General features: G+C 42.3%; 1 protein-coding gene across 1 annotated transcript in view; it reads right to left on the bottom strand.

Moving 5' to 3' along the window:
- Nucleotides 1–389: 389 nt before the first annotated feature.
- Nucleotides 390–25060, bottom strand: part of EIF1AD (eukaryotic translation initiation factor 1A domain containing) — a 59777-nt gene continuing 35106 nt past the window's right edge. The window contains exons 3-6 of the mRNA XM_077456616.1: nt 23369–23477; nt 20641–20749; nt 7244–7294; nt 390–1071 (exon numbers count right to left, since the gene is read on the bottom strand). Of these exons, the coding sequence (XP_077312742.1) occupies nt 888–1071; nt 7244–7294; nt 20641–20749; nt 23369–23477 (453 nt within the window). The 3' untranslated portion in view covers nt 390–887. The remainder of the gene's footprint in view (nt 1072–7243; nt 7295–20640; nt 20750–23368; nt 23478–25060) is intronic.

The raw sequence follows: 25060 nt of genomic DNA, 5'->3' as shown, positions 1-25060 counted from the left end.
GGCAGGCTATACAACCCATTTAGTTACAGAGAGGAGCTGTGTCGGTCTGAATATGAGAAAATAAAAAAAAAAACCTGTATTGAATATCTTAAGTTTTTTTTACAAATAGTGACAAAAAAAAAAACCTCACCATGCCTCTTACCAAATACTGTGGGGTCTATACTAAGAAGCGAGGCAGGCCATCAGTACTGATCTATTTTCAAATTTTATATATATATATATATATATATATATATATATATATATATATATATATATATACACATATATACACACACACACACACATACACACACACCATAGTTTGTATACTCTAACTTTCACACTGACCAAATAATATACTCTGATTTGGCTATTTTTTTTTTTACAAAAGAAATATAGCCTAAATATAATTTTGGCATAAATTTATGAAGATAGATTATTTATTTGCAGAAACTAAGAAATGTTTTGTTTTGTTTTTTTTCCATATTTTTGGTAATTTTCTTTTATATGTCAAAAACAAATCCAGTGTTGAATAAATACCACCAAAATAGCTTTATGTCTAAAAAAAGATAAAACTTTCATTTGGATAAAGTGTTGTATGACTAATTGTCAAAGTGTGACAATGCTGAAATCTTAAAATCGGCCTGGGCAGGGGGTGAAAGTGTCCAGTATTGAAGTGAAGGAATGTATAATGAGAACAAAAAGTTACAATTTCTCAACTAACTTACTGTTTCACAGTCTGTGCTCAAAGCAAGATCATTTATAGTTTGATCATTGAAAAATATCCAAATTTGGTATTATTCCAAAACAACTTGGCCCTTTAAGTCCATATCTTTATAGGCACTAAATCAGGTTAAAGTCATGTCTGAAAATTTCAGCATTCTTTCAACAAAGAGCATCACACATTATTTTTCCTCTTTTTCTTCCTCATGTTCACTTTCTTCATCACTATCAGATTCCTCTTCACTCTCCTCATACTGGACATGGTTGGTGTTGACAAACAGATCACTGTCATCTTCTGAGTCTTCATCTGTGTCTTCTGCTCCTGACTTCTCCCCAGCTATAGATTCTGCAGCCGCTTCTTTGTTGCTATAGTATAGAAGATATTTGATTTAAAAAAAATATATTTATGTGCATTACCTTTCATTAATTTAAATTGTTAAAAATGACAATTTATTAATTGGGCTTGTTGAATCTGTAAGTCAAGGACCGCATGCTCCACTGCGTCTCAGCTCAATTTAGTGTAGTGCTATATTTAACAAATAGTTACATAGTAGGTGAGGTCGAAAATAGACAAGTCCACCAAGTCCAACCTACGTTTGTGATTATATGTCAGTATTACCTTGTATATCCCTGTATGTTGTGGTCGTTCAGGTGGTTATCTAATAGTTTCTTGAAACTATCGATGCTCCCCGTTGAGGCCACCACCTGTGGAAGGGAATTCCACATCCTTGCCGCTCTTACAGTAAAAAACCCTCTACGTAGTTTAAGGCTAAGCCTCTTTTCTTCTAATTTTAATGAGTGGCCACGAGTCTTGTTAAACTTCCTTCCATGAAAAAGTTTCACCCCTATTGTGGGGTCACCAGTGCAGTATTTGTAAATTGAAACCATATCCCCTCTCAAGCATCTCTTCTCCAGACAGAATAAGTTCAGTGCTCGCAACCTTTCCTCGTAACTACATAATATCCTCCAGACACTTTATTAGCTTTGTTGCCCTTATTTGTCCTCACTCCATTTCCAGTACATCCTTCCTGAGGACTCATGCCCAGAACTGGACAGCATACTCCAGGTGCAGCTGGACCAGAGTCTTGTAGAACGGGAGAATTATCGTTTTATCTCTGGAATGAATCCCCTTTTTAATGCATGCCAATATTCTGTTTGCTTTGTTAGCAGCAGCTTGGCTGCTACTAGTACCCCCAGGTCCTTTTCCATCCTAAATTCCTCCAGTGGTTGTCCCCCCAATGTATAGACTGCATTCATGCATTTGCTACCCAAATACATTATTTAAAATTTTTCTCCATTGAACCTCATTTGCCATGTAGTTGCCTACCCCATTAATTTGTTCAGATCTTTTTGCAAGGTTTCCACATTCTGTGGAGAAGTTATTGTCCGCAAATACAGAGATTTAACTGTTTACTTCATCCTCCGGGTCGTTTATGAACAAATTAAACAGGATTGGTCCCAGCACAGAACCCTGGGGGACCCCACTACCCACCCCTGACCATTCCTCACCACCCTCTGAACTCGCCCTTGAAGCCAGTTTTCAATCCATGTACTCACCCTATGGTCCATGCCGACAGACCTCATTTTGTACAGTAAACGTTTATGGGGAACTGTGTAAAATGCTTTTGCAAAATCCAGATATACCACATATACGGGCCTTCCTTTATCTAGATGGCAACTCGCTTCCTCATAGAAGGTTAATAGATTGGGTTTGGCAAGAACACTTCTTCATGAATCCATGCTGATTACTGCTAATGATACCGTTCTCATTACTAAAATCTTGTATATAGTCCCTTATCATCCCCTCAAAGAGTACACATACTACTGATAGGCTAACTGGTCTGTAATTCTCAGAGGATAAAAATTAGGAACAATGGTCTGGCAATTACCTGACTAGGTTCCCCAAGTACTCTTGGGTGCAAGCCATCTGGTCCCGGTGATTTATTAATGTTAAGATTCCCAAGTCTAATTTTAATTCTGTCCTCTGTTAACCATGGACGTGTTTCCTATGATGTGTCATGAGGACAAACACTGCAATTTTGGTTACTGAAGCCCCCCAATTCCCTCGTGAAGACTGAGAAGAATACATTCAATACCTTTGCCATCTCCCCATCCTTTGTAACCAGATGTCCTTTCTCGTTCTTTATGGGGCCAGTCTTGCGATAAAAGGGTATACCCTTAAATGGTTGCCAGCCAATCATGAGAGCTGTTGAACCAGGTCTCTGAAATTCCCACAAAATCCAAATCCTCCTCGTACAACAGTATCTCTAGTTCACCCATCTTGTCCGCCAGGCTCCTGGCATTGGTGAACATGCCATGTAGTTTAGACTGGTCGCATATTATCCTCTTATTGGCCGTTTCAAGATTGCAACTAGGACTTGCTACTATACTTACCTTGGGTTTATGTGCTTTGGTCAACCTATCACTAAATGCCCCAATACTACCCTCTGGAATATGTTCCGTGTGGACTATCTGTAGTTCTGGTCCCCCCCCCATCGCCTAGTTTAAAAATCCCTCTAACTTTTTGTCCATCTTCATTCCCAGCTGATCTGCACCCTCCTCATTTAGGTGCAGTCCATCCCTTCTATAGTACTGGTTACATAGTTACATAGTTAGTCAGGTTGAAAAAAAGACACAAGTCCATCCAGTTCAACCACAAAAAATAAATAAAATATATTATAATAATAATAATAATAATAATAATAATAATAATAATATCAATGGTTAATGAGAAGTCAGCCGTCCTCACAAATTTGAGAGGGTGTGGAGGTGTTGGCTTGATGCCGCAGACACTGTGAATTGATTGCTTGGCTGGTGGTGTACTCCTGGTATGTCGGGTGAGGGGCGGGGTGGGAGGGTGCTACCTCTCGGATTGGATAACATCCCCATCTTGGGTAGCTAAATACTCAGTAACGGTACAAATAATGTGTTTCTTATATATGTGATGCTGTCAATGATTACAGACTGAGCTCCAGAAGGAGAATGGAGGGCTGCACGGGTGGGAGTTTTGTCGGGTGGGGGGAGGGTGTGGTTGGGATGGGCGGGGGGGGGGGGGGGAGGTTATGTCTGTATGTTATTACTGTGTTGAAAAACTTTCAATAAAAATAAATTTATAAAAAAAAAAAAAAAAAAAAATGAGAAGTCAGCCCAGTCCTCCAGGAACCCAAACCCCTCCTTACTACACACCAGCTCTTCAGCAACTTGTTTAGTTCCCTAATCTCCCTCTGCCTTTCTGGTGTGGCTCCATGTACTGATAGTATTCCTGACAATACTACCTTGGAGGTCCTTTTCCTCAATTTAGCTCCCAAGTCCCTAAATTCATTCTTTAGAACAATACATCTGCCTCTGACTTTGTCATTGGTCTTGTTACAGATTGGCCTCTCTGTCCTTCTAAGAATTGAGTCCCATTCCGCCAAAATCTGTTTTTCCTTCCCCTTCTCTTCCCCCCCGCTCTCACTGGAGGAGTTCTTCCCCTGGCAGCTAGGAGAGTCCCTCAGCTCCAGCAGTGCTGGTCCCTGACTGGTTTCCCCAATGTCACTCAATGGAGCATACTTATTGGGATTCTCCAGCCCTGAATCAGGCCTCCCTGGCACTCCCCCCTTTACCCTTCCTAACTGTCACCCATCTACTCTTTCCTAGTGCCTGCACCTCTTTGTCTCCACGCGCCTCTGTGCTGGCCCCTGCCGTGCATGTTCATGGCTCTCCTTTAGTATGGAGGGACTTCTGAGTGCTCATAGTTACTTCCCTAGATTCAGAACCTGGGCTTCCAGGGAAACAATGTGCTTACATTTTGCACAGCAGTATTCACCCATGATCGGATGATCAAGGAACGCATACATGCCACAAGATGTACAACGAGTTGCCTCTTTACACCTGCCTGGCATCGTACCTATTCATTTAATGAGGACTGGGGATTATACCCTGTCCAAATTACCCAATAACTAGCTTCCTGACACTAATACTCAACAAGACAATACACAGGTACTCAACAAGATAATACACAGGTACTTGTGGACCTACGTGCACCCCTACATGCAGAAAGCAAAAGCATTGTCAAAAATGTGTATTTACTGGGTTATAAGATAATATTTTTCCAACACTTAGAACTTGCACAAGTCTCTAGGTCTGCAAGAACACAGTCACAAACATTTTCCATTAAACAGGAAGTACACCCTGTGCATGCCAATTAGTTAGGACAGCAAAAAAATCCTACCACCTTTCAAATGTATCCTTGCACAATGAAATGCAGTCTATGTTTCTCTTACTATGCTATCAGCCTTGGAAGCTGCTGTCTGTTTCCAGCAAAAGCAACCCCTTCACCCCCTATCCCCGATGGTGGCTCTCATCCCCCTCCTCCTATCCTCTGCCTTTGATCTGTAGAGGATGATTGAGGCAAAATAGCAGAAATGTCAACACGTAACGCAACATTCTCACGTGGTAGGTCAGGAATCAAAATTGTTTTTAGAATTCAGAAGATATCGTAAGATACAGTGACGGAAAAAGGTATTTGATCCCCTGCTGATTTTGTACCTTTGCCCACTGACAAAGAAATGATCAGTATATAATTTTAATGGTAGGTTTATTTCAACAGTGAGAGACAGAACAACAAAAAATCCGGAAAATGCATTTCAAAAAAGTTATAAATCGATTTGCATTTTAAAGAGTGAAATAAGTGCTCATGCTCTGCTGGGGTTTTTTGCCTTCCTCTGGATCAACTGTGGGTATAGAATTGGGTATATGGGCTGGTATATGTATGTGTGTGTATATGTATATGTATGTGCATATGTGTATGTATATGTATGTGCGTATGTATATGTATGTGCATATGTGTATGTATATGTGTATGTATATGTGTATGTATGTGCATATGTATATGTGCGTGTGTGTGTGTGCATGTATATATATATATATATATATATATATATATATATATATATATATATATATATATATATATATATATATATATGGTATATTTTTATTTTTTTATTTTTGGTTGAACTGGATGGACTTGTGTCTTTTTTCAACCTGGCTAACTATGCAACTATGTAAGTATTTGACCCCTTCCTAAAACATGACTTGGTACCCGGTGGCAAAACTCTTGTTAGCAATCACTGAGGTCAGATGTTTCTTGTAATTGGCCACCAGATTTACACACATCTCAGGAGGGATTTTGTCCCATTTCTCTTTGCAGATCCTCTCCAACTTGAACCTATACCTCCCTCCACATATTTTCTATGGGGTTAGGGTCTGGAGACTGGCTAGGCCACTCAAGGACCTTTCCTGAGCCACTCCTTTGTTGCCTTGGCGGTGTGTTTTGGGTCATTGTCATACAGGAATAACCATCCACGGGCCATTTTCAATGCCCTGGCTGAGGGAAGGAGGTTCTTACCCAAGATTTGATGGTATATGGCCCTGTTCATTGTCTCTTTGATGGGGTGAAGTTGTCCTGTCCCCTTAGCAGAAAAACACCCCCAAAGCACAATTTTTCCACCTCCATATTTGACACTGGGGATGGTGTTCTTGGGGTCATAGGCAGCATTCCTCCTCCTCCAAACATGCCTAATTGAGCCAAAGAGCTTGATTTTGGTCTCATCTGACCACAACACTTTCACCCAGTTTTCTGAATCATTCAAATTTCCATTAGCATACTTCAGACAAGCCTGTACATGTGCTTTCTTGAGCAGGGGGACCTTGCGGGCGCTGCAGGATTTCAGTTCTTTAAGGTGTAGTGTGTTAACAATTGTTTTCTCTGCGACTATGGTCCCAGCTTCCTTGAGATTATAGACAAGGTTCTCCCGTGTAGTTCTGGGCTGTTTCCTCACCATTCTCATGATCAATGAAACTCCACGAGGTGAGATCCTGCATGGAGCCCCAGACTAAGATAGATTGACAGTCATTTTGTGTTTCTTCCATTTGCAAATAATTGCACCAGCTGTTGTCACCCTCTCACCTAGCTACTTGGCGATGGTCCTGCTACCCATTCCAGCCTTGTGTAGGTCTACAATCTTGTCCTTGACATCCTTGGACAGCTCTTTGGTCTTGACCATGGTAGAGATATTGGAATCGGATTGACTGCTTCTGAGGACAGGTGTCTTTTATACAGGTAACAAGCCGAGATTAGGAGCACTCCCTTTAAGAGAGAGTGCTTCTAATCTCAGCTCGTTACCTGTATAGACGACACCTGGGAGCCAGAAATCTTGCTGATTGATTTGGGAACAAATACCTATTTCACTCATCAAAATGCAAATCAATTTATAACATTTTTTTAAATGCATTTTTCTGGTTATTCTGTCTCTCACTGTTAATATAAATCTACCAGTAAAATTATAAACGGATGATTTCTTTGTCAGTGGGCAAACGTACAAAATCTGCAAGGGATCAAATACTTTTTTCCCCTCACTGTAGCAATTCACAAAAAAACATCAAAAATGCGTTTCAGATGTAAGGCACAACCCACATATTCCTAGGACATCTGGCTGCCAGTACCATGTATGTCCCCATCAATATATTATACAATCAAAACAACTTATCTCACCTCTCTTTGTCTGTGGCAACCTTTTCAGTTTCTTTACTGAATGCAGCTGGCCTAAAAACAAAACAAATATATAAAATTAAGTAAATTGTAAGCATGAGGTTTAGAAAAAAAAATTGACTGACAACAATATTTAAGATAAATTCACTTGGAATTTAAAAAGGGAGTTCTGTGCAGACCCTCCCAACATTTAGAATTGGCTTTCATGTAAACACTGAGCTTGGACCTACCCCCTATTCATAAATGAGGCCATCCACAATATTAAAATACCACAGGGACATTTTAAAGGCAACAAGGCAAGCCGGGACTTAACTTTTAGAGAACAGATTTAGATAAAACTTCAGCTGTTTAGATCTCTGGATCTACCGATAGTGATGACTTTCGATTTTCATTACGGTAGCATTCTCTTTATATGTTAAGTATTCTTTAACCACTTAAGGACCGAGCCCCTTTTTGAGATGTGTGGTTTACAAGTTAAAAACTGTTTTTTTGCTAGAAAATTACTTAGAACCCCCTAACATTATACATTTTTTCCTAAAACCCTAGAGAATAAAATAGCGGTTGTTGCACTACTTTCTGTCATGCTGTATTTGCACAGCGGTCTTACAAGCGCACTTTTTTTTTTTATTAAAAAATAAGACAACATTAAGGTTAGCCCATTTTTTTTCTTTTTATATTGTGAAAGATAATGTTATGCCAAGTAAATTGATACCCAACATGTCACGCTTCAAAACTGTGCCCGTTCGTGGAATGGCAACAAGCTTTTACCCTTAAAAATCTCCAAAAATGTTTAAAAAAATTCTACAGGTTGCATGTTTTAAGTTACAGAGGAGGTCTAGGGCTCGAATTATTGCTCTCGCTCTACCGATCATGGCAATACTTCATGTGTGGTTTGAATGCTGTTTTAATATGCGGGCGCCACTCATGTATGTGTTCGCTTCTGCACGCGAACTCAGCGGGACGGGGCACGATTAAAAAAAACAAAAAACTTTTTTTTTCTTATTTATTTTACCTTTTATTTTTACACGGTCTTAAAAAAATAAAAAATGGTGTCACTTTTATTCCTATTACAAGGAATGTAAACATCCCTTGTAATAGAAAAAAAGAATGACAGGGCCTCTTAAATATGAGATCTGGGGTCAAAAAGACCTCAGATCTCAATATTTACACTTAAATGCAATAAAAAAAAAAAAAAAAAAATTGTCATTTAACCACTTTCAGACCGGACCATTTTGCTGGTAAATGACCAGAGGTCTTTTTACACTTTGGCACTGCGCTGCTTTAACTGGTAATTGCGCGGTCATGCAATGTTGTACCCAAACGAAATTTGCGTCCTTTTCTTCCCACAAATAGAGCTTTCTTTTAAAGGTATTTGACTGACTCTGCGATTTTTATTTTTTGCGATATAAACGTAAAAAGACCGCAAATTTTGAAAAAAAATGATATTTTCTACTTTTTGTTATTAGAAAAATCCAATAAACTCAATTTTAGTCATACATTTAGGCCAAAATGTATTCAGCCACATGTCTTTGGTAAAAAAAAAGTCAATAATTGTATATTTATTGGTTTGCGCAAAAGTTGTCACATCTACAAACTAAGGTACATTTTCTGGAATTTACGCAGCTTTTATTTTATGACTGCCTATCTCATTTCTTGAGGTGCTAAAATGGCAGGGCAGTACAAAACCCCCCCAAATGACCCCATTTTGGAAAGTAGACACCCTAAGGAAATTGATAAGAGGCATGTTGAGCCCATTGAATATTTTATTTTTTTGCCGCAAGCGATTGAATAATGACAAAAAAAAAAATTTTTTTTTTTTTTTACACAAAGTTGTCACTAAATGATATATTGCTCACACATGCCATGGTTATATGTGGAATTGTACCCCAAAATACATTCTGCTGCTTCTCCTGAGTACGGGGATACCACATGTGGTCGACTTTTTGGAAGCCTAGCCGCGTACGGGGCCCCGAAAGCCAAGCACCGCCTTCAGGATTTCTAAGGGCATACATATGTCATTTTACTCCTCACTACCTATCACAGTTTTGAAGGCCATAAAATGCCAAGATGGCACAAAACCCCCACAAATGACCCCATTTTAGAAAGTAGACACCCCAAGCTATTTGCTGAGAGGCATGTTGAGTCCATGGAATATTTTATATTTTGCCACAAGTTGCGGGAAAATGACAAACTTTATAAATTTTTCACAAAGTTGTCACTAAATGATATATTGCTTACACATGCTATGGGCATATGTGAAATTACACCCCAAAATAAATTCTGCTGCTTCTCCTGAGTACGGGGATACCACATGTGTGGGATTTTTTGGGAGCCTAGCCGCGTACGGGGCCCCGAAAACCAAGCACCGCCTTCAGGCTTTCTAAGGCCGTAAATTTTTAATTTCACGCCTCACTACCTATTACAGTTTTGAAGGCCATAAAATGCCAAGATGGCACAAAACCCCCACAAATGACCCCATTTTAGAAAGTAGACACCCCAAGCTATTTGCTGAGAGGCATGTTGAGTCCATGGAATATTTTATATTTTGCCGCAAGTTGCGGGAAAATTACAAACTTTTTTTATTTTATTTTTTTTTTTCACAAAGTTGTCACTAAATGATATATTGCTCACGCATGCCATGGGCATATGTGAAATGACACCCCAAAATAAATTCTGCTGCTTCTCCTGAGTACGGGGATACCACATATGTGGGACTTTTTGGGAGCCTAGCTGCGTACGGGGCCCCAAAAGCCAAGAACCGCCTTCAGGCTTTCTAAGGGCGTAAATCTTTGATTTCACGCCTCACTACCTATTACAGTTTTGAAGGCCATAAAATGCCAAGATGGCACAAAACACCCACAAATGACCCCATTTTAGAAAGTAGACACCCCAAGCTATTTGCTGAGAGGCATGTTGAGTCCATGGAATATTTTATATTTTGCCGCAAGTTGCGGGAAATTTACAAACTTTTTTTTTTTTATTTTTTTTTTCACAAAGTTGTCACTAAATGATATATTGCTCATGCATGCCATGGGCATATGTAAAATGACACCCCAAAATAAATTCTGCTGCTTCTCCTGAGTACGGGGATACCACATGTGTGGGATTTTTTGGGAGCCTAGGTGCGTACGGGGCCCCGAAAGCCAAGAACCGCCTTCAGGCTTTCTAAGGGCGTAAATCTTTGATTTCACGCCTCACTACCTATTACAGTTTTGAAGGCCATAAAATGCCAAGATGGCACAAAACCCCCACAAATGACCCCATTTTAGAAAGTAGACACCCCAAGCTATTTGCTGAGAGGCATGTTGAGTCCATGGAATATTTTATATTTTGCCACAAGTTGCGGGAAAATTACAAACTTTTATTTTTTTTTCACAAAGTTGTCACTAAATGATATATTGCTCACACATGCCAGGGACATATGTGAAATGACACCCCAAAATAAATTCTGCTGCTTCTCCTGAGTACGGGGATACCACATGTGTGGGACTTTTTGGGAGCCTAGTCGCGTACGGGGCCCCGAAAACCAAGAACCGCCTTCAGGATTTCTAAGGGTGTAAATTTTGGATTTTACACCTCACTACCTATCACAGTTTTGAAGGCCATAAAATGCCAAAATAGCACAAAACCCCCCAAAATGACCCCATTTTGGAAAGTAGACACCCCAAGCTATTTGCCGAGAGGCATGGTGAGTATTTTGCAGCTCTCATTTGTTTTTGAAAATGAAGAAAAAAAAAAATAATGTATATTTTTTTTCTTTTTTTCAATTTTCAAAACTTTGTGACAAAAATGAAGGTCTGCAAAATACTAACCATACCTCTCGGCAAATAGCTTGGGGTGTCTCCTTTCCAAAATGGGGTCACTTGGGGGGATTTTGTGCTATCTGGGCATTCCATGGCCTCCGAAACTGTGATAGGCAGTGAGGAATGAAATCTAAAATTTACACCCTTAGAAATCCTGAAGGTGGTGCTTGGATTTTGGGGTACCGTACGCGGTTAGGCTCCCAAAAGGTCTCACACTTGTGGTATCCCCGTACTCAGGAGAAGCAACAGAATGTATTTTGGGGTGTAATTTTACATATAACCATGGCATGTTTGAGCAATATATCATTTAATGACAACTTTGTGCAAAAAAAAAAAAAAAATAATAATAATGTATTTTTTCCACAACTTTTGTCAAAATATAAAATATTCCATGGACTCGACCTGCCTCTCAGCAAATAGCTTGGGGTGTCTACTTTCTAAAATGGGGTCATTTGGGGGGGTTTTGAACTGTCCTGGCATTTTATGCACAACATTTAGAAGCTTATGTCACACATCACCCACTCTTCTAACCACTTGAAGAAAAAGCCCTTTCTGACACTTTTTGTTTACATGAAAAAATATTTTTTTTTGCAAGAAAATTACTTTGAACCCCCAAACATGTAGTGTTTTTTTAAAGCAAAAGCCCTACCGATTAAAATGGTGGGTGTTTCATATTTTTTTTTCACACGGTATTTGCGCGGCGATTTTTCAAACGCATTTTTTGGGGAAAAAACACACTTTTTTTTATTTTAATGCACTAAAAATCACTATATTGCCCAAATGTTTGATGAAATAAAAAATATGATCTTAGGCCGAGTACATGGATACCAAACACGACATGCTTTAAAATTGCGCAGAAACGTGCAGCGGCGACAAACTACGTACATTTTTAAAAGCCTTTAAATGCCTTTACAGGTGACCACTTTAGATTTACGGAGGAGGTCTACTGCTAAAATTAGTACCCTCGATCTGACCTTCGCGGTGATACCTCACATGCATGGTGCAATTGCTGTTTACATATGCCACCAGACCAACGCTTGTGTTCCGCGTTGCGCCTTAGCAGGGGGGGACAGGGGTGGTTTTTTTTTTTTTTTTTTTTTTATTATTTATTTTGCTTTTTTATTTTTTTTTTAAACTGTTCCTTTCATTTATATATATTTTTTTATGATTTTTATTGTTATCTCAGGGAATATAAATATCCCCTATGATTGCAATAGGTAGTGACAGGTACTCTTTTTTTAAAAAATTAGGGTCTATCAGACCCTAGATCTCTCCTCTGTCCTCAAAGCATCTGACCACACCAAGATCGGTGTGATAAAATGCTTTCCCAATTTCCCAATGGCGCTGTTTACATCCCGCAAAATCTAAGTCATGAAATGCTCGTAGCTTCCGGTGTCTTAGGCCATAGAGATGATTGGAGCCATTCTGGTCTCTGATCAGCTCTATGGTCAGCTGGCGGAACCACCGGCTGCATTCTCAGGTTCCCTGTTGGGACAGGAGAGCCTGAGAAAACCATGGAAGATGGTGCGGGGGGGGGGACATTCCCTCCCACTGCTTGTAAAAGTAGTCTAGAGGCTAATTAGCCACTAGGATTGCTTTTACATAAAAGCCGACCGCTGGCTGAAAAGAATGATACCAAGATGATACCTAAACCTGCAGGCATCATTCTGGTATAAGCACTCAAAGTCCCGCAACATACCAGTATGTTGCTGGAACTGGTTGGGCATATATTGTATTTTTTTTTTCATGCAGCCTGTGGGCTGAACGAAAAAAAAATATTGATCGGTGGGCATGCCCACCATTAGATACCACCCTTCATCCACCCACTTTCTAATGGTGGGCATACATGCACCATTTATATATGCCGAAGCATGGGGGCATCCTCCCGCAAAAGGTAGGAGCAGATCGTTCCTCCACCCCGTATGCCCCCATGCTTCGGCATATATGCTCTTTTTTAACTGTGGTGGTGAAATCACCCCCGACAGTGCTGGAGTCGCGGCTTTATGTATCGTGGGAGCAAACGCTGTTGCTGTCAAGATAAATAAATCCGCTCTGCAGCAGAATGGCGTACCTGCTAAGCAAATGATGGTTAACAATAAAACAAAGTAACATTACAGTATAACAGTAGGACTTACCATACCTGCAAAGCAAATACAAAAAAAATCGCAAAAAATAACACATTTAACACAATCTGTGCCTAAAATATATATATGCCGAAGCATGGGGGCATCCTCCCGCAAAAAAGTTATGCCGCGTACATACATTCAAACTTTTCCACGGGCAAGCCCTCCGTCGGAATTTTGACTGTATGTACGCGGCATTAGGAGCAAAATCGATCCTCCACCCCTTATGCCCCCATGCTTCGGCATATATGCTCTTTTTTAACTGTGGTGGTGAAATCACCTCCGACAGCGCTGGAGTCGTGGCTTTACATATCGTGGGAGCAAACGCTGTTGCTGTCAAGATAAATAAATCCACGCTACAGCTGAATGGCGTACCTGAAAACAAAAAATGGTTAACAATAAAACATTGCAGAATAGAATACAGTACAAAGGAGCAGAACAATAGAGAGAGAATAGAGAGCGAGAGAGAACAATAAAACGACAACTATTTTTGGTTTTTTTATTTTATATTTTTTTTGGTTTTTTTGGTTTTTTTACTTTTTTTTTTTTTTTTTTTTTTTAACACTTTTTTTTGTAACTTTAACACTTTTTCTGTTGTAACGGTTCCAGCGGTTTGGGTCTCTCAAAATGTGATGGCATCTTGGGAGACCCTGTGAACGTGTGCCTAGCTTGTGCAATGCTGTACCCTGCGCTAATACTCAACTAGTTCATGGTAGCGTTCAAAACACTCACCCTGACAAAGACCAGGATTGCCAGGACAGCGGGGACAATAAGAACGGGTGTCACGCCTAAATCCGCGCTTGGTACAGACACGACATCTTTTTTGGGGGGTTCGTTGGGTAGGGGTACTCGGGAGGACATAAGAATAATGCCTCTCATGCAGCCGGCTTACTGCATCTGGTAGGGGAAGGTGAGGTGGAGCACCGCCTGGATACAGAAGGGCTCTGACGATATCCTCCTGGAATTTGAGGAAGGATCCAGTCCGTCCTGAAGCTTTGTGTAGTACATAAGCATTCAGTATAGCCAATTGGAATAAATAAACAGACACTTTTTTGTACCAGCGTCTGGACTTACGGGCAACTAGATACGGCGCCAACAACTGGTCATTGAGGTCCACCCCTCCCATGTTAAGGTTATATTTGTGGACACAGAGGGGTTTCTCCACAACACCAGTCGCCGTAGAAATTTGGACCGTCGTGTCTGCATGAAGGGAGGTAAGAACGAAAACATTCTTATTATCCCTCCACTTCATAGCGAGCAAATTATTACTGCGCAAGCAGGCTCTCTCCCCCAGCCTAAGACGGGACTCTACAAGCCGCTGGGGAAAGCCCCGGCGATTAGGTCGCACGGTGCCACATGCTCCAATCTGCTGATCAAACAAGTGACTAAAGAGTGGCACGCTTGTGTAATAATTGTCCACGTACAAGTGGTACCCCTTTCCGAATAAGGGTGACACCAAGTCCCACACTATCTTGCCAGCGCTTCCTATGTAATCAGGGCAGTTCTCCGGCTCTACGTGACTATCTCTTCCCTCATAAACCATGAAACTACGTGTATAGCCTGTGGCCCTGTCACAGAGCTTATACATCTTGACCCCGTATCTGGAACGCTTGTTGGGGACGTATTGTTTGAAGGACAAGCGACCAGAAAATTTAATCAGGGACTCATCAACGCAGACAACTTGATCGGGAGTAAACAAGGCTGCAAAACGTTGGTTGAAGTGGTTTATGAGGGGCCGAATTTTGTAGAGCCGATCATACTCAGGGTCTCCACGAGGACGACAGAGTTCATTGTCGCTGAAGTGCATGAACCGCAAAATCATCTCGTATCGTGCCCTGGACATGGAAGCAGAGAACACGCGCATATGGTGAATTGGGTCAATGGACCAATATGACCGCAACTCACTCTTTTTGGTTATGCCCATGTTGAGGGAGAGGCCCAGAAAGATTTTAAATTCGGAAACCGTAACTGGTTTCCATTGTCTGGCAAGGGCGGACTGGGGAATAGTGGCGATGTGTTGAGCAGCGTACAAATTGGTTTGGTCCACAATAGATCTAAAGAGATCTTCGGTGAAAAACAGTGAGTAAAAGTCAAGTGTCGTAAAATCAACTGTTTCCACGTTAATGCCAGGTTGGCCAGTGAATGGGGGAAGTACGGGTTCTGCAGAAGTGGTGGGCACCCAAATAGGATTGGCGAATTCTGCAGGAAGGGCACTATGGGTACGACGGGCCTGTCTTTGTCTTCTTCTTGGTGGCAGCGGGACACTACTTGTGCTTGCCACCTCGCCAGCTTGAACTGCACTTATGGGACTCGCCACGTCACCACGTGTTACTGCAGTGCTGGATGTAGGTCCAGGGTGTACTAGGCCGCTGGTGCTTGCCAGTTCACCAGAAGGTTGAGCGGCTCTAGTATGTCTCTGCTCCATACGAGTGACCTGCGGTTCCTGCACCTCAACAACAGAATACATACGGGATTGGGCACACCTGTTCTTAACAGCGGCCTCATCTCCGTCGTCAGAGCTATCTGTCATGGAGCCGCTGTCCTCTACAGGATCGTATTCTGAGCCTGAATCTGACAGATGAGTGACGTCCTCTTCACTATCTGTCATGCTCAGAAACGTGTAGGCCTCATCACTAGTGTACCTTCGCTTTGCCATTTTGGGCTCTAAATTTAGGGGTACACTAGTGAGACTCACAGGTAAAAAAGCACCTAGCCTGTCAGCGACTGTTTCAAAACGCTACAAAAAAAACTGTTAGCGATCGCAGGGATCAAGCCTGACTCTGCGAACGCTGCAGTTATGTGTGTTGTGTTTTGTAAGTGACAGTGATCGATCGATACTGCACTTGGGTGGGCTGGGCTGGGCTTGGCGGAGGGGCTAAACGCAGGTGCTAGCGGGTATCTGGGCTGATCCCGCTAACAATGCGTTTTGGGAAACCTAAAATGCTGGCAACGCTAATATATATCTGATCAGATACTATATTACTAAGGGAGGTGTATGCTTTGCGCGTGGGTGTTAGCGGTACTGGCACTAACCTGACGCTGGGGCGACGCAGGCCTTATCTGACCCTAAAAAACTTATATCACCCGCCGGGTGATCAGGGGGTTAAACCTTTATTAGGTAATAAATGGCGGGTGCCCTGAAACAAAAAAATATAACTAACCAACCAGCGTCACCTGTAACAGTTATATGGTGATCACTGGTGAAAGGGTTAACTGGGGGGCAATCAGGGGGCTATGCGGTAGTATATGGGGGTCCCTGACGCTATAAAAAGCTGCGGCGAACCCAAATACTTACCTGCCTATCTAGCGTCACCTGTGACACTAATACAGCGATCAGAAAAAAATCGCTTATTAGTGACACTGGCGACGGGGGGTGATCACGGGGTTAAACCTTTATTGGGGGGGTTAGGGGGGCACCCTAGAGCTAAAGGGGGCTAGCCCTAACTGCCCTAACAGTTATTACAGTCACAAATGACACCAATGCAAAAAAAAAAAAAAAAAAATAAAAAAAAAAAAAAATGCACTTGGTGTCACTGTGACTGGGGGGGGCAGGGGTGATTGGGGGGTGATTGGGGGGTGATCAGGGGGGTGAAAAGTGTGCCTGGCGTGTTCTACTGTTAGTGTAGTGTTAGGTGCAACTCACCGATCCTCTCTCCTCCGTGCCGGAACGAAAAAGACCGACACGAGGAGAGAATACATCACTTCCTCTCCTGTGTTTACATTACAGGAGAGGAAGTGATGTCAGGGGGGATTTTCATTCGTCGGGAGCGATCGCGAGGGGGTGGCCATGAATGAATGGCCGTCCCCTCGTCCGGGATCGCTCCCGAACGAATACCGACCGCCGCAGGCACCGGGCGGGGGCCCGATCGGGCCCCCGACCCGCGGGAAGGCAAGGACGTACATTTATGTGCTTATGCCTGCCCGTGCCATTCTGATGACGTACATCGGCGTGAGGCGGTCGGCAACTGGTTAAAAAAAAAAAAAAAAAAAAAAATTGGCCCTTTAAAACCTGTGGCGGAAATGATGTTTTTACGTTGCTTCCACCCTGCATTGTTATGGAGATGGATGGAGGCCATCTTCCCCTCACTCATCTCCATGTCTAGCCAGGGTGAAGATCCGATTGCCTTCGCCGCTGCCGATGGATCCGGTAAGCAGTGGAGGGCACCAGAGCGTGGCGGGTCCCCCTCTCCTGCCGCCGATAAAAGTGATCTCGTGTCGAATCCGCCGCAGAGACCACTCTTATCAGAAACAGGACCTAACACGCCATAACAAAGATATCCCCTGTAAAAGTTAACTCGGAAGTGGTTAAAACAAGCCTGTTCTAAGTTCAAGTAAACAAGTTCACATAACTGTCTGGCCCCTCCTGCATATATTCACCTTCCTTGGTTCCCCCACAACCAGCAAAGTAAAACATCAATACTTTTGGATATGGGTAGATGGAAAACTTTGTTCCCTTCCTCCCCAAATGAAGCCATTTACCAGGTACCTGTTCTGTCACATTGGACAGGAAGAGATTCCTTTTTCCTGGATAAGCTCTGAGCAAAGTATCTTGAATCTTATACTAGGATTTTTCTCTTTGTTCCCTGGGTGAATGGGCTGGTTGTGGGAGGAAGAAAGGCATGTATAAAGCTGAAAAACCAACACTACACACCAGACTTCAAAACCACTGAAAGAACGATAATCTCTCCGGAGCTCAGGGGATCAAAACTCAATCCAAACAACTTATTCTAGTAGCACCACCTTAAGTGAACTACCAGACAAAAATCATATTTTAAAAATACTGGAACAAACCCTTATGAAATTTTCAGTAAATCTGGACATACAAATAACCATCAGTTTTATATAAGAAAATATACATTTATTTAACTAGTTGACGACCGCAGCACGACGATGTACGTCGGCAGATTGGCACGGGCAGGCATATGCATGTTCCCTGCCTCCCAGCGGGTGGGGGGCCCAATCAGCCCCCCCCCCCCCCCCGGTGCCCTGCGGTGGTCGGGAATCCATTCAGGAACGATCCGTGCTGAGGGGGGAGGCCATTGATTCATGGCCACCCCCTAGTGATCGGTCCTGACAAATAGAAAGCTTCCTCTGCTCCTGTAATGTAAACAGGAGCAGAGGAAGTGATGTCATCTCACCTCATGTTGGTCTTTTCATTCCAGCGCCTATGAAACTGTGACACCAATAGCAGTTTTTTTTACAGATTACTGCATTGGTGTCATTTGTGACTGTTATAAGTGGTAGGGCAGTTAGGGTTAGGCCCCTTTAGGTCTAGGGTCCCCCCTAACCCCCCCCCCCCCCCAAGATAAAAGTTTAACTCCTTGATCACTACCCTTCACCGGTGTCACTAAACTATTGTTTTTCTGATCGCTGCATTAGTGTCACAGGTGACCCTAGTTAGGCAGGTAAGTATTTAGGTTTTCCGTCAGCTTTTTATAGCGTCAGGTACCCCATATACTACCTAATAAAGGTTTTAACCTCCTGATTGCCCCCTAGTTAACCCTTTAACCAGTGATCACCGTATAACTGTTACCAGTGAGGCTGGTTAGTTAGTTGTTTTTTTTAATAGTGTCAGGACACCCGCTGTACATTACCTAATAAAGGTTTAACTCCCTGATCACTCAGTGGGCGATATGAGTTAGGTTTTAGGGTCAGATCGGGTCTGCGTTGCCCTAGGCAGCATCAGGTTAGTGCCAGTACTGCTAACACCCACGCACGCAGCATACACCTCCCTTAGTGGTATAGTATCTGAACGGATCGATATCTGATCAGATCTATACTGGCATCCCCAGCAGGTTAGGGTTCCCAAAAATGCAGTGTTAGCAGGACCAGCCCAGATACCTGCTGGCACCTGCGTTTTGCCCCTCCGCCCAGCCAACCCAAGTGCAGTATCGATCGATCACTGTCACTTACAAAACACTAAACACATAACTGCAGCGTTTGAAGAGTCAGGCCTGATCCCTGCGATCGCTAACAGTTTTTTTGGTAGCATTTTGATACAGTCGCTGACAGCCTAGGAGCTTTATTTACTTGTGAGACTCACTAGTGTACCACTAAATTTAGAGCCCAAAATGGCAAATTGAAGGTGCAGTAGTGAAGAGGCCTACACGTTTCTGAGCATGACAGATGGTGAAGAGGAAGTCACTCATCTGTCAGATTCAGGCTCAGAATACGATCCTGTAGACGACAGCAGCTCCATGACAGATAGCTCTGACGAGGGAGTTATGGTCCCTGCCAAGGTCAAGCATACCAGACCGGATCTTCTTCTGCTGTTGAGGTGCAAGAACCGCAGTACTCTCTTATGGAGCAGAGAAGTACTAGTGCTGCTATTCCTTCTGGTGAACTTGCAAGCACAAGCGGCCTAGTACACCCTGGTCGTACATCCAGCACTGCAGTAACACTTGGTGATGTGGTGAGTCCCATAAGTGCAGTTCAAGCTGGTGAGGTGGCAAGCACAAGTAGTGTCTCGCTGCCACCAAGAAGACAAAGACAGGCCCGTTGAGCCCATAGTGCCCTTCCTGCAGAATTCGCCAAACCTAACTGGGAACCCACCCCTTCTGCAGCACCCGTACTTCTCCCATTCACTGGCCAACCCGGCATTCAGATGGACCAAAGCAATTTGTACGCTGATCAACACATCGCCACTATTCCCCAGCCCTCCCTTGCCAGAGATTGGAAACCAATTATGGTTTCCAGGTTTAGGACCTTTCTGGGGCTTTCCCTCCTCATGGGCATAACCAAAAAGAGCGAGTTATAGTCATATTGGTCCACTGACCCAATTCACCATATGCCCGTGTTCTCTGCTTTCATGACACGGGCACGATACGAGCGGATCTTGCGATTCATGCACTTCAATGACACTGAACTCTGTCGCCCTCTTGGAGACCCTGGATACGATCGGCTCTACAAAATTTGGCCCCTCGTAACCACTTCAACCAACGTTTTGTAGACTTGTTTACTGCCCATCAAGTTGTCTGCGTTGATGAGTCCCTGATTAAGTTTTCTAGAGGCTTGTCATTCAAACAGTACCTTCCCAGCAAGCATGCCAGATACGGGGTCAAGATGTATAAGCTCTGTGACGCGGCCACAGGCTATACATGTAGTATTATGGTTTACAAGGGAAGAGATAGTCACGTAGAGCCGACAAACTGCCCTGACTACATAGGAAGCTCTGGCAAGATTGTGTGGGACTTGGTGTCACCCTTATTTGGAAAGGGGTACCATTTGTATGTGGACAATTATTACACAAGCGTGCCACTTTTTAGTCACTTGTTTGATCAACAGATTGGAGCATGTGGCACCATGCGATCTAATCGCTGGGGCTTTCCCCAGCGGCTTGTAGATTCCTGTCTGTTTGGTTCAAAAACAAGGAAAAATACTGCCAACGTGGACCAAGCATAACATGCTTTTAATGTTTTATAACGCAACCCAATACTTTTACAAAGATAATGATTAAAAAAAAAAAATAAATTACCAGAGGCCTTCTTTATGCAGTAGTCTCTGATGATCTTTATAGATGATAAAGGATATCTCCGCTTTTACCTTTTCTCCTTCAGCAATTGGATCGACAATAACAAAATCTCCTACAAGAAAAAACAACAACATTATTACATGTGCTGGTATACCGAGTACAGATACATTAACTTTTGCACAAAATGTAAGATGGCAATTACCTGAATATATTCAGCCCTGACATTTAGACCTCATGCACACTGGATGTTTTTTTTACAGCTGCTGTTTTTGGCTTCAGGCATTTTTTTCCGCAGCCAGTAAACTCCTCAGCATGTTATTCTATGTGTCCATGTACACATAGGCTGTTATCAGCGTTTTTTGGCTGGAAAAAAACCCCCAGAACTAGTAGGTTTTAAGAGGAGTTTTTCAGCTGTAAAAATGCTCTAACTGATAAAAGCCGAAAAACGTGGCTAACTGATAAAAGCCAAAAAACGTGGCTAACTGATAAAAGCCAAAAAACGTGGCTAACTGATAAAAGCCAAAAAACGTGGCTAACTGATAAAAGCCAAAAAACGTGGCTAACTGATAAAAGCCAAAAAACGTGGCTAACTGATAAAAGCCAAAAAACGTGGCTAACTGATAAAAGCCGAAAAACGTGGCTAACTGATGAAAGCCGAAAAACGTGGCTAACTGATAAAAGCCGAAAAACGTGGCTAATTGATAAAAGCCGAAAAACGTGGCTAACTGATAAAAGCCGAAAAACGTGGCTAATTGATAAAAGCCGAAAAACGTGGCTAATTGATAAAAGCCGAAAAACGTGGCTAATTGATAAAAGCCGAAAAACTTGGCTTTTCTGCATTTATCAGTGTTTTTGAGCCATAAGCTATTGTGGGAGTATAGTTTTGCTAAAAAATAAATAAAAAAAAAGCTGAAAAATGTTCCAAAACTCATTCTACAGCTAACGCTATTGGCATTTTTTTTATAACGTCGAGTGTGCATAAGGCCTAAAGGATAAGTTCACCCTTGGGAACATGTTACATGTTTCCACTGCGGCAGCAGCTCAACGTTCCCTCCTCTCCCTGCGACAGCAGTATGGGGAGAAGTTCCCTGTACTAGTGGTCACTTTTTGAAAACAGTGCAGCTGTGTGTGCGTGTGTATGAACTACAAGTCCTGACGTATTGCTGGTGCAATGCTTTCCAGGCTCCTAGAGAAAAAAAATGTAAAAAGAAAAATAGTAAATGCACGTTTTTTACCTGCAATAAAATGTGCATTTTTTTTTTTAAATGAACTTTTCCTTTAATGTTATGATACTGACTTTACCAGTTTTGACCCCAAATCACAGCTGGCAGATATTGAAATATATTTAGTTCTGACACTTATCCTTTAGTAACCAGTTTACAATTTTTTTCCCCTTATTACTAATATTTATAAACCGTTTTTGAACTAAAAGAAAAAAAAAACGTGTAGATTCCTGTCCCAAATATACCAATCCCCACCATGTACATGTGCTGATATCCACATTGCTGGGGAGATACATTCATGCACCCCTTCTTCTGGCACAGCTTGGTCAGTAATATGAATATACTGTGTGTATATATATTTTCAACAATGTGCCATTTTTAAAAGGGAAAACAGTTAAAAAGTAAACCCTCTCTACAAAAAATAAAAACACCCTGCAGGAGAAAGGCCTAATGAGCTAGCATTCATAGCATACTAGCTGATTATAAATTACTTAACTGAGATTGAAGCACCCGAAGCGACCCTCATTCACATCCTCCGTCGCCGCCATGATACCTGGAGTGACTTCCGGGTATCGATGCTCCGGCGCTGTGAGTGGCCGGAGCTGCGATGACGTCACTCTGGCTCATTCGCGTGGGAGCAGTCAGTGACGGCATGATCGCCTTCACTAACGGCACGCTCAGTGCACCTGTGCCGTTGTCTATGGCGTGCATGCGCCATAGACATCGGTGCCCATTTTTTAGGAAAATATCTCCTTAACCATGTAGGTTAAGAAGATAATTCTTGCACCTACAGGCAAGATCTAGGCTTACCTGTAGGTTAAAGTGGTCTGTAAGGCTTTACAACCACTTTAAACTCCCAGTATGTTTTGGATTGTTGGAAAAAAAATAAAACACGTGGGGAGTACAAAACCTCATACATATGGTGTCCTTTGTTGCAATCAATCCTAGGACACAGCACTGCAAAGAAGAATGCCATCCACTCAAGCAGCCCAAAGGGGAGTCATTTTTTTTTTCTTTCAAACAGCAGGTTGATTGATTCCCCCATACACATACTTGGAGGATATTGTAGGATTTTAGGTTATTGCATTCTGATAGCAGGGAGATGTCTCTGCCATCAGAACTGATCAGCATTGCAGGCTGTGAGGGAAAAATCCAACAGGGTGGTTTTACAGAAGTTGACCGGTAGATCAACCTCTGTACAGCCACAGGGGCCATACACAGATCAAAATGTGACCACTCCCTTCTGAACCAGCTGAAATTCAAGTCATGTATGGCCGGCTTCAGCCATTTTGCCCTTAGTTAAAATAAAACTCCTGAAAATGTAACAATTGCCAATAGGTTATTTAATCACATACAGTATGCAGTCCTGCCCTTAGGGCTCAATAAGCACATATAGTTTTAAAGTTGTTTTACCTTTTTATCTGTACTGCCAAATACACTGTACAAGGCACCAATGCAGTTATCTACAGACTGAAAACCCTGTAGTTTAGTGTTACACATTCCATTACCTCTCTTGATCCAAATGTTCTTCCTGAATTTTGTGGGCATGCTAGCTAAAAACTTCTCGCCCTCTGCAGTCTCTACCTCATGGAGATTATTTCCACGACTACCTAAAACCTGTAAAAAAAAAAAAAAAAAAAAAAAAAGAATGAAACAGATCCTCGAGAATAGTTACAATGGCAAATAATACACAAAAAAGTGGATGAATATTTACCGGCTTGAATTAAAATAAATAAAATGGATATACTCCACCAAGCCTTTTTAAATTGCTTTTGGTTTAGGAATATCAAAATTACCTAATGCCATCAGTTCTCAGTATTTTCTTGTTTCCCCAATGGCTATCATGGTACAATGCCCTGTTATTAATTAAAAAAACAAAACAAAAAAAACCCAATGTAACACACACACACACACACACACACACACACACGTAGAGCTATGGGAAGTTAGCGTCAGAAAAGAAAAGGAGCCAAAGAGAACATACCTCATCTCTCTACAAATGTTTCCCTTCTTTGTTATAAGCCTTTATGAATATACTTCACTAGTGTAGTCTACCATGTCACGACTTACTTGTAGATTGAATCTCCCTAAAAAGAAATCCCAGCTAACGGCAAACTGAGCCTCGATTATTCTCTATTTCAAGCACTGACATATGAGTTGGATATCATAGAAAAAAAAGGAAATGTAAATTAAGGTATCACGCTTAGTCGGCTACAATGTCCACCTTGCTGCAAACCTAAAATGTTTTGGATTACAACTTTTTTTCAGAGCTGGGAATAAAAAACAACCCACTGTTGTACACGAAAGGTACAGGAACAAACTAGGCCTGGCCACAGAGTGTTGGCTTTACAAAATAAAATTCTTTTAAAAAGTCTGTACAAGCTGGTGTGACGCTCCCATCCTTTAAAACCTCTATATCCACATAGGGAAGGGTTAGAGCCAGGTGCATTTACCATACAAAGTATTATCCACATGAAGCATTCGAAAAGGAGCTAGAAGGTGAATAGGAAGGGAAATAAACAAGACAATAAACAAGCAAGATTAAAGTGGTTGTAAAACCAAGACTTATTGCATTTCTCATATTAGTCCTCTATCGATCCAGCGCTGTGCCCATCTATAGCAGCCCTCTCCTCTCTCCTTGCTCTCACAGGCTGTGCTGATGTAGTGGCCCCCATTGGCTCCTGTTGCGGTCAAACAAATCACGCGAGTAGTGAGTGGGGCTGAGCCACACTGTGCATGTCAATAGACGCACACAACCTGGCTCAGGATTGAGCCTGTATGAGTGCCCTCACAGGATACGGCTTGCTATGGAGGCACTCAAAGTCTAGGAGAAGCCTGCATCGTCAGCAGGGGAGCCCAGAAGAGGAACAGAAAAAATAATTAAAGGTTTTGCATACAGCAGCCCTGGTCCTCCTCTTCTCAGGTCACTCTTCGGCTCTCCTGGCACCTCTCTCAACGAGTGCCCCCACAGCAAGCAGATTGCTATGGGGGCACCAGAGCAGAGCCGCAACTCTGTGTGGCCATTCAGACACCGAGGCCCCACCCCTCTCTCCTCATTGGTTCACTGACTTTGATTGACAGCAGCGGGAGCAGATAGCACTCCACTGCTGTCTCAGCCAATGGGGAGGAGAGTCTCAGGCAGCTTCGGACTATGCTTTGTCTTCACGGTTCAGTGTGTTCCGCACTGCACAAGTTAATGC

This window comes from Lithobates pipiens, unplaced genomic scaffold (genome assembly GCF_037356315.1).
Source record: "Lithobates pipiens isolate NorthernLeopardFrog02 unplaced genomic scaffold, aLitPip1_a1.2 Scaffold_10, whole genome shotgun sequence".
NCBI classification, from domain to species: Eukaryota; Metazoa; Chordata; class Amphibia; order Anura; family Ranidae; genus Lithobates; species Lithobates pipiens.
Note: the sequence above shows the minus strand (reverse complement) of the source record. Positions and strands in the feature narration are given on the sequence as shown.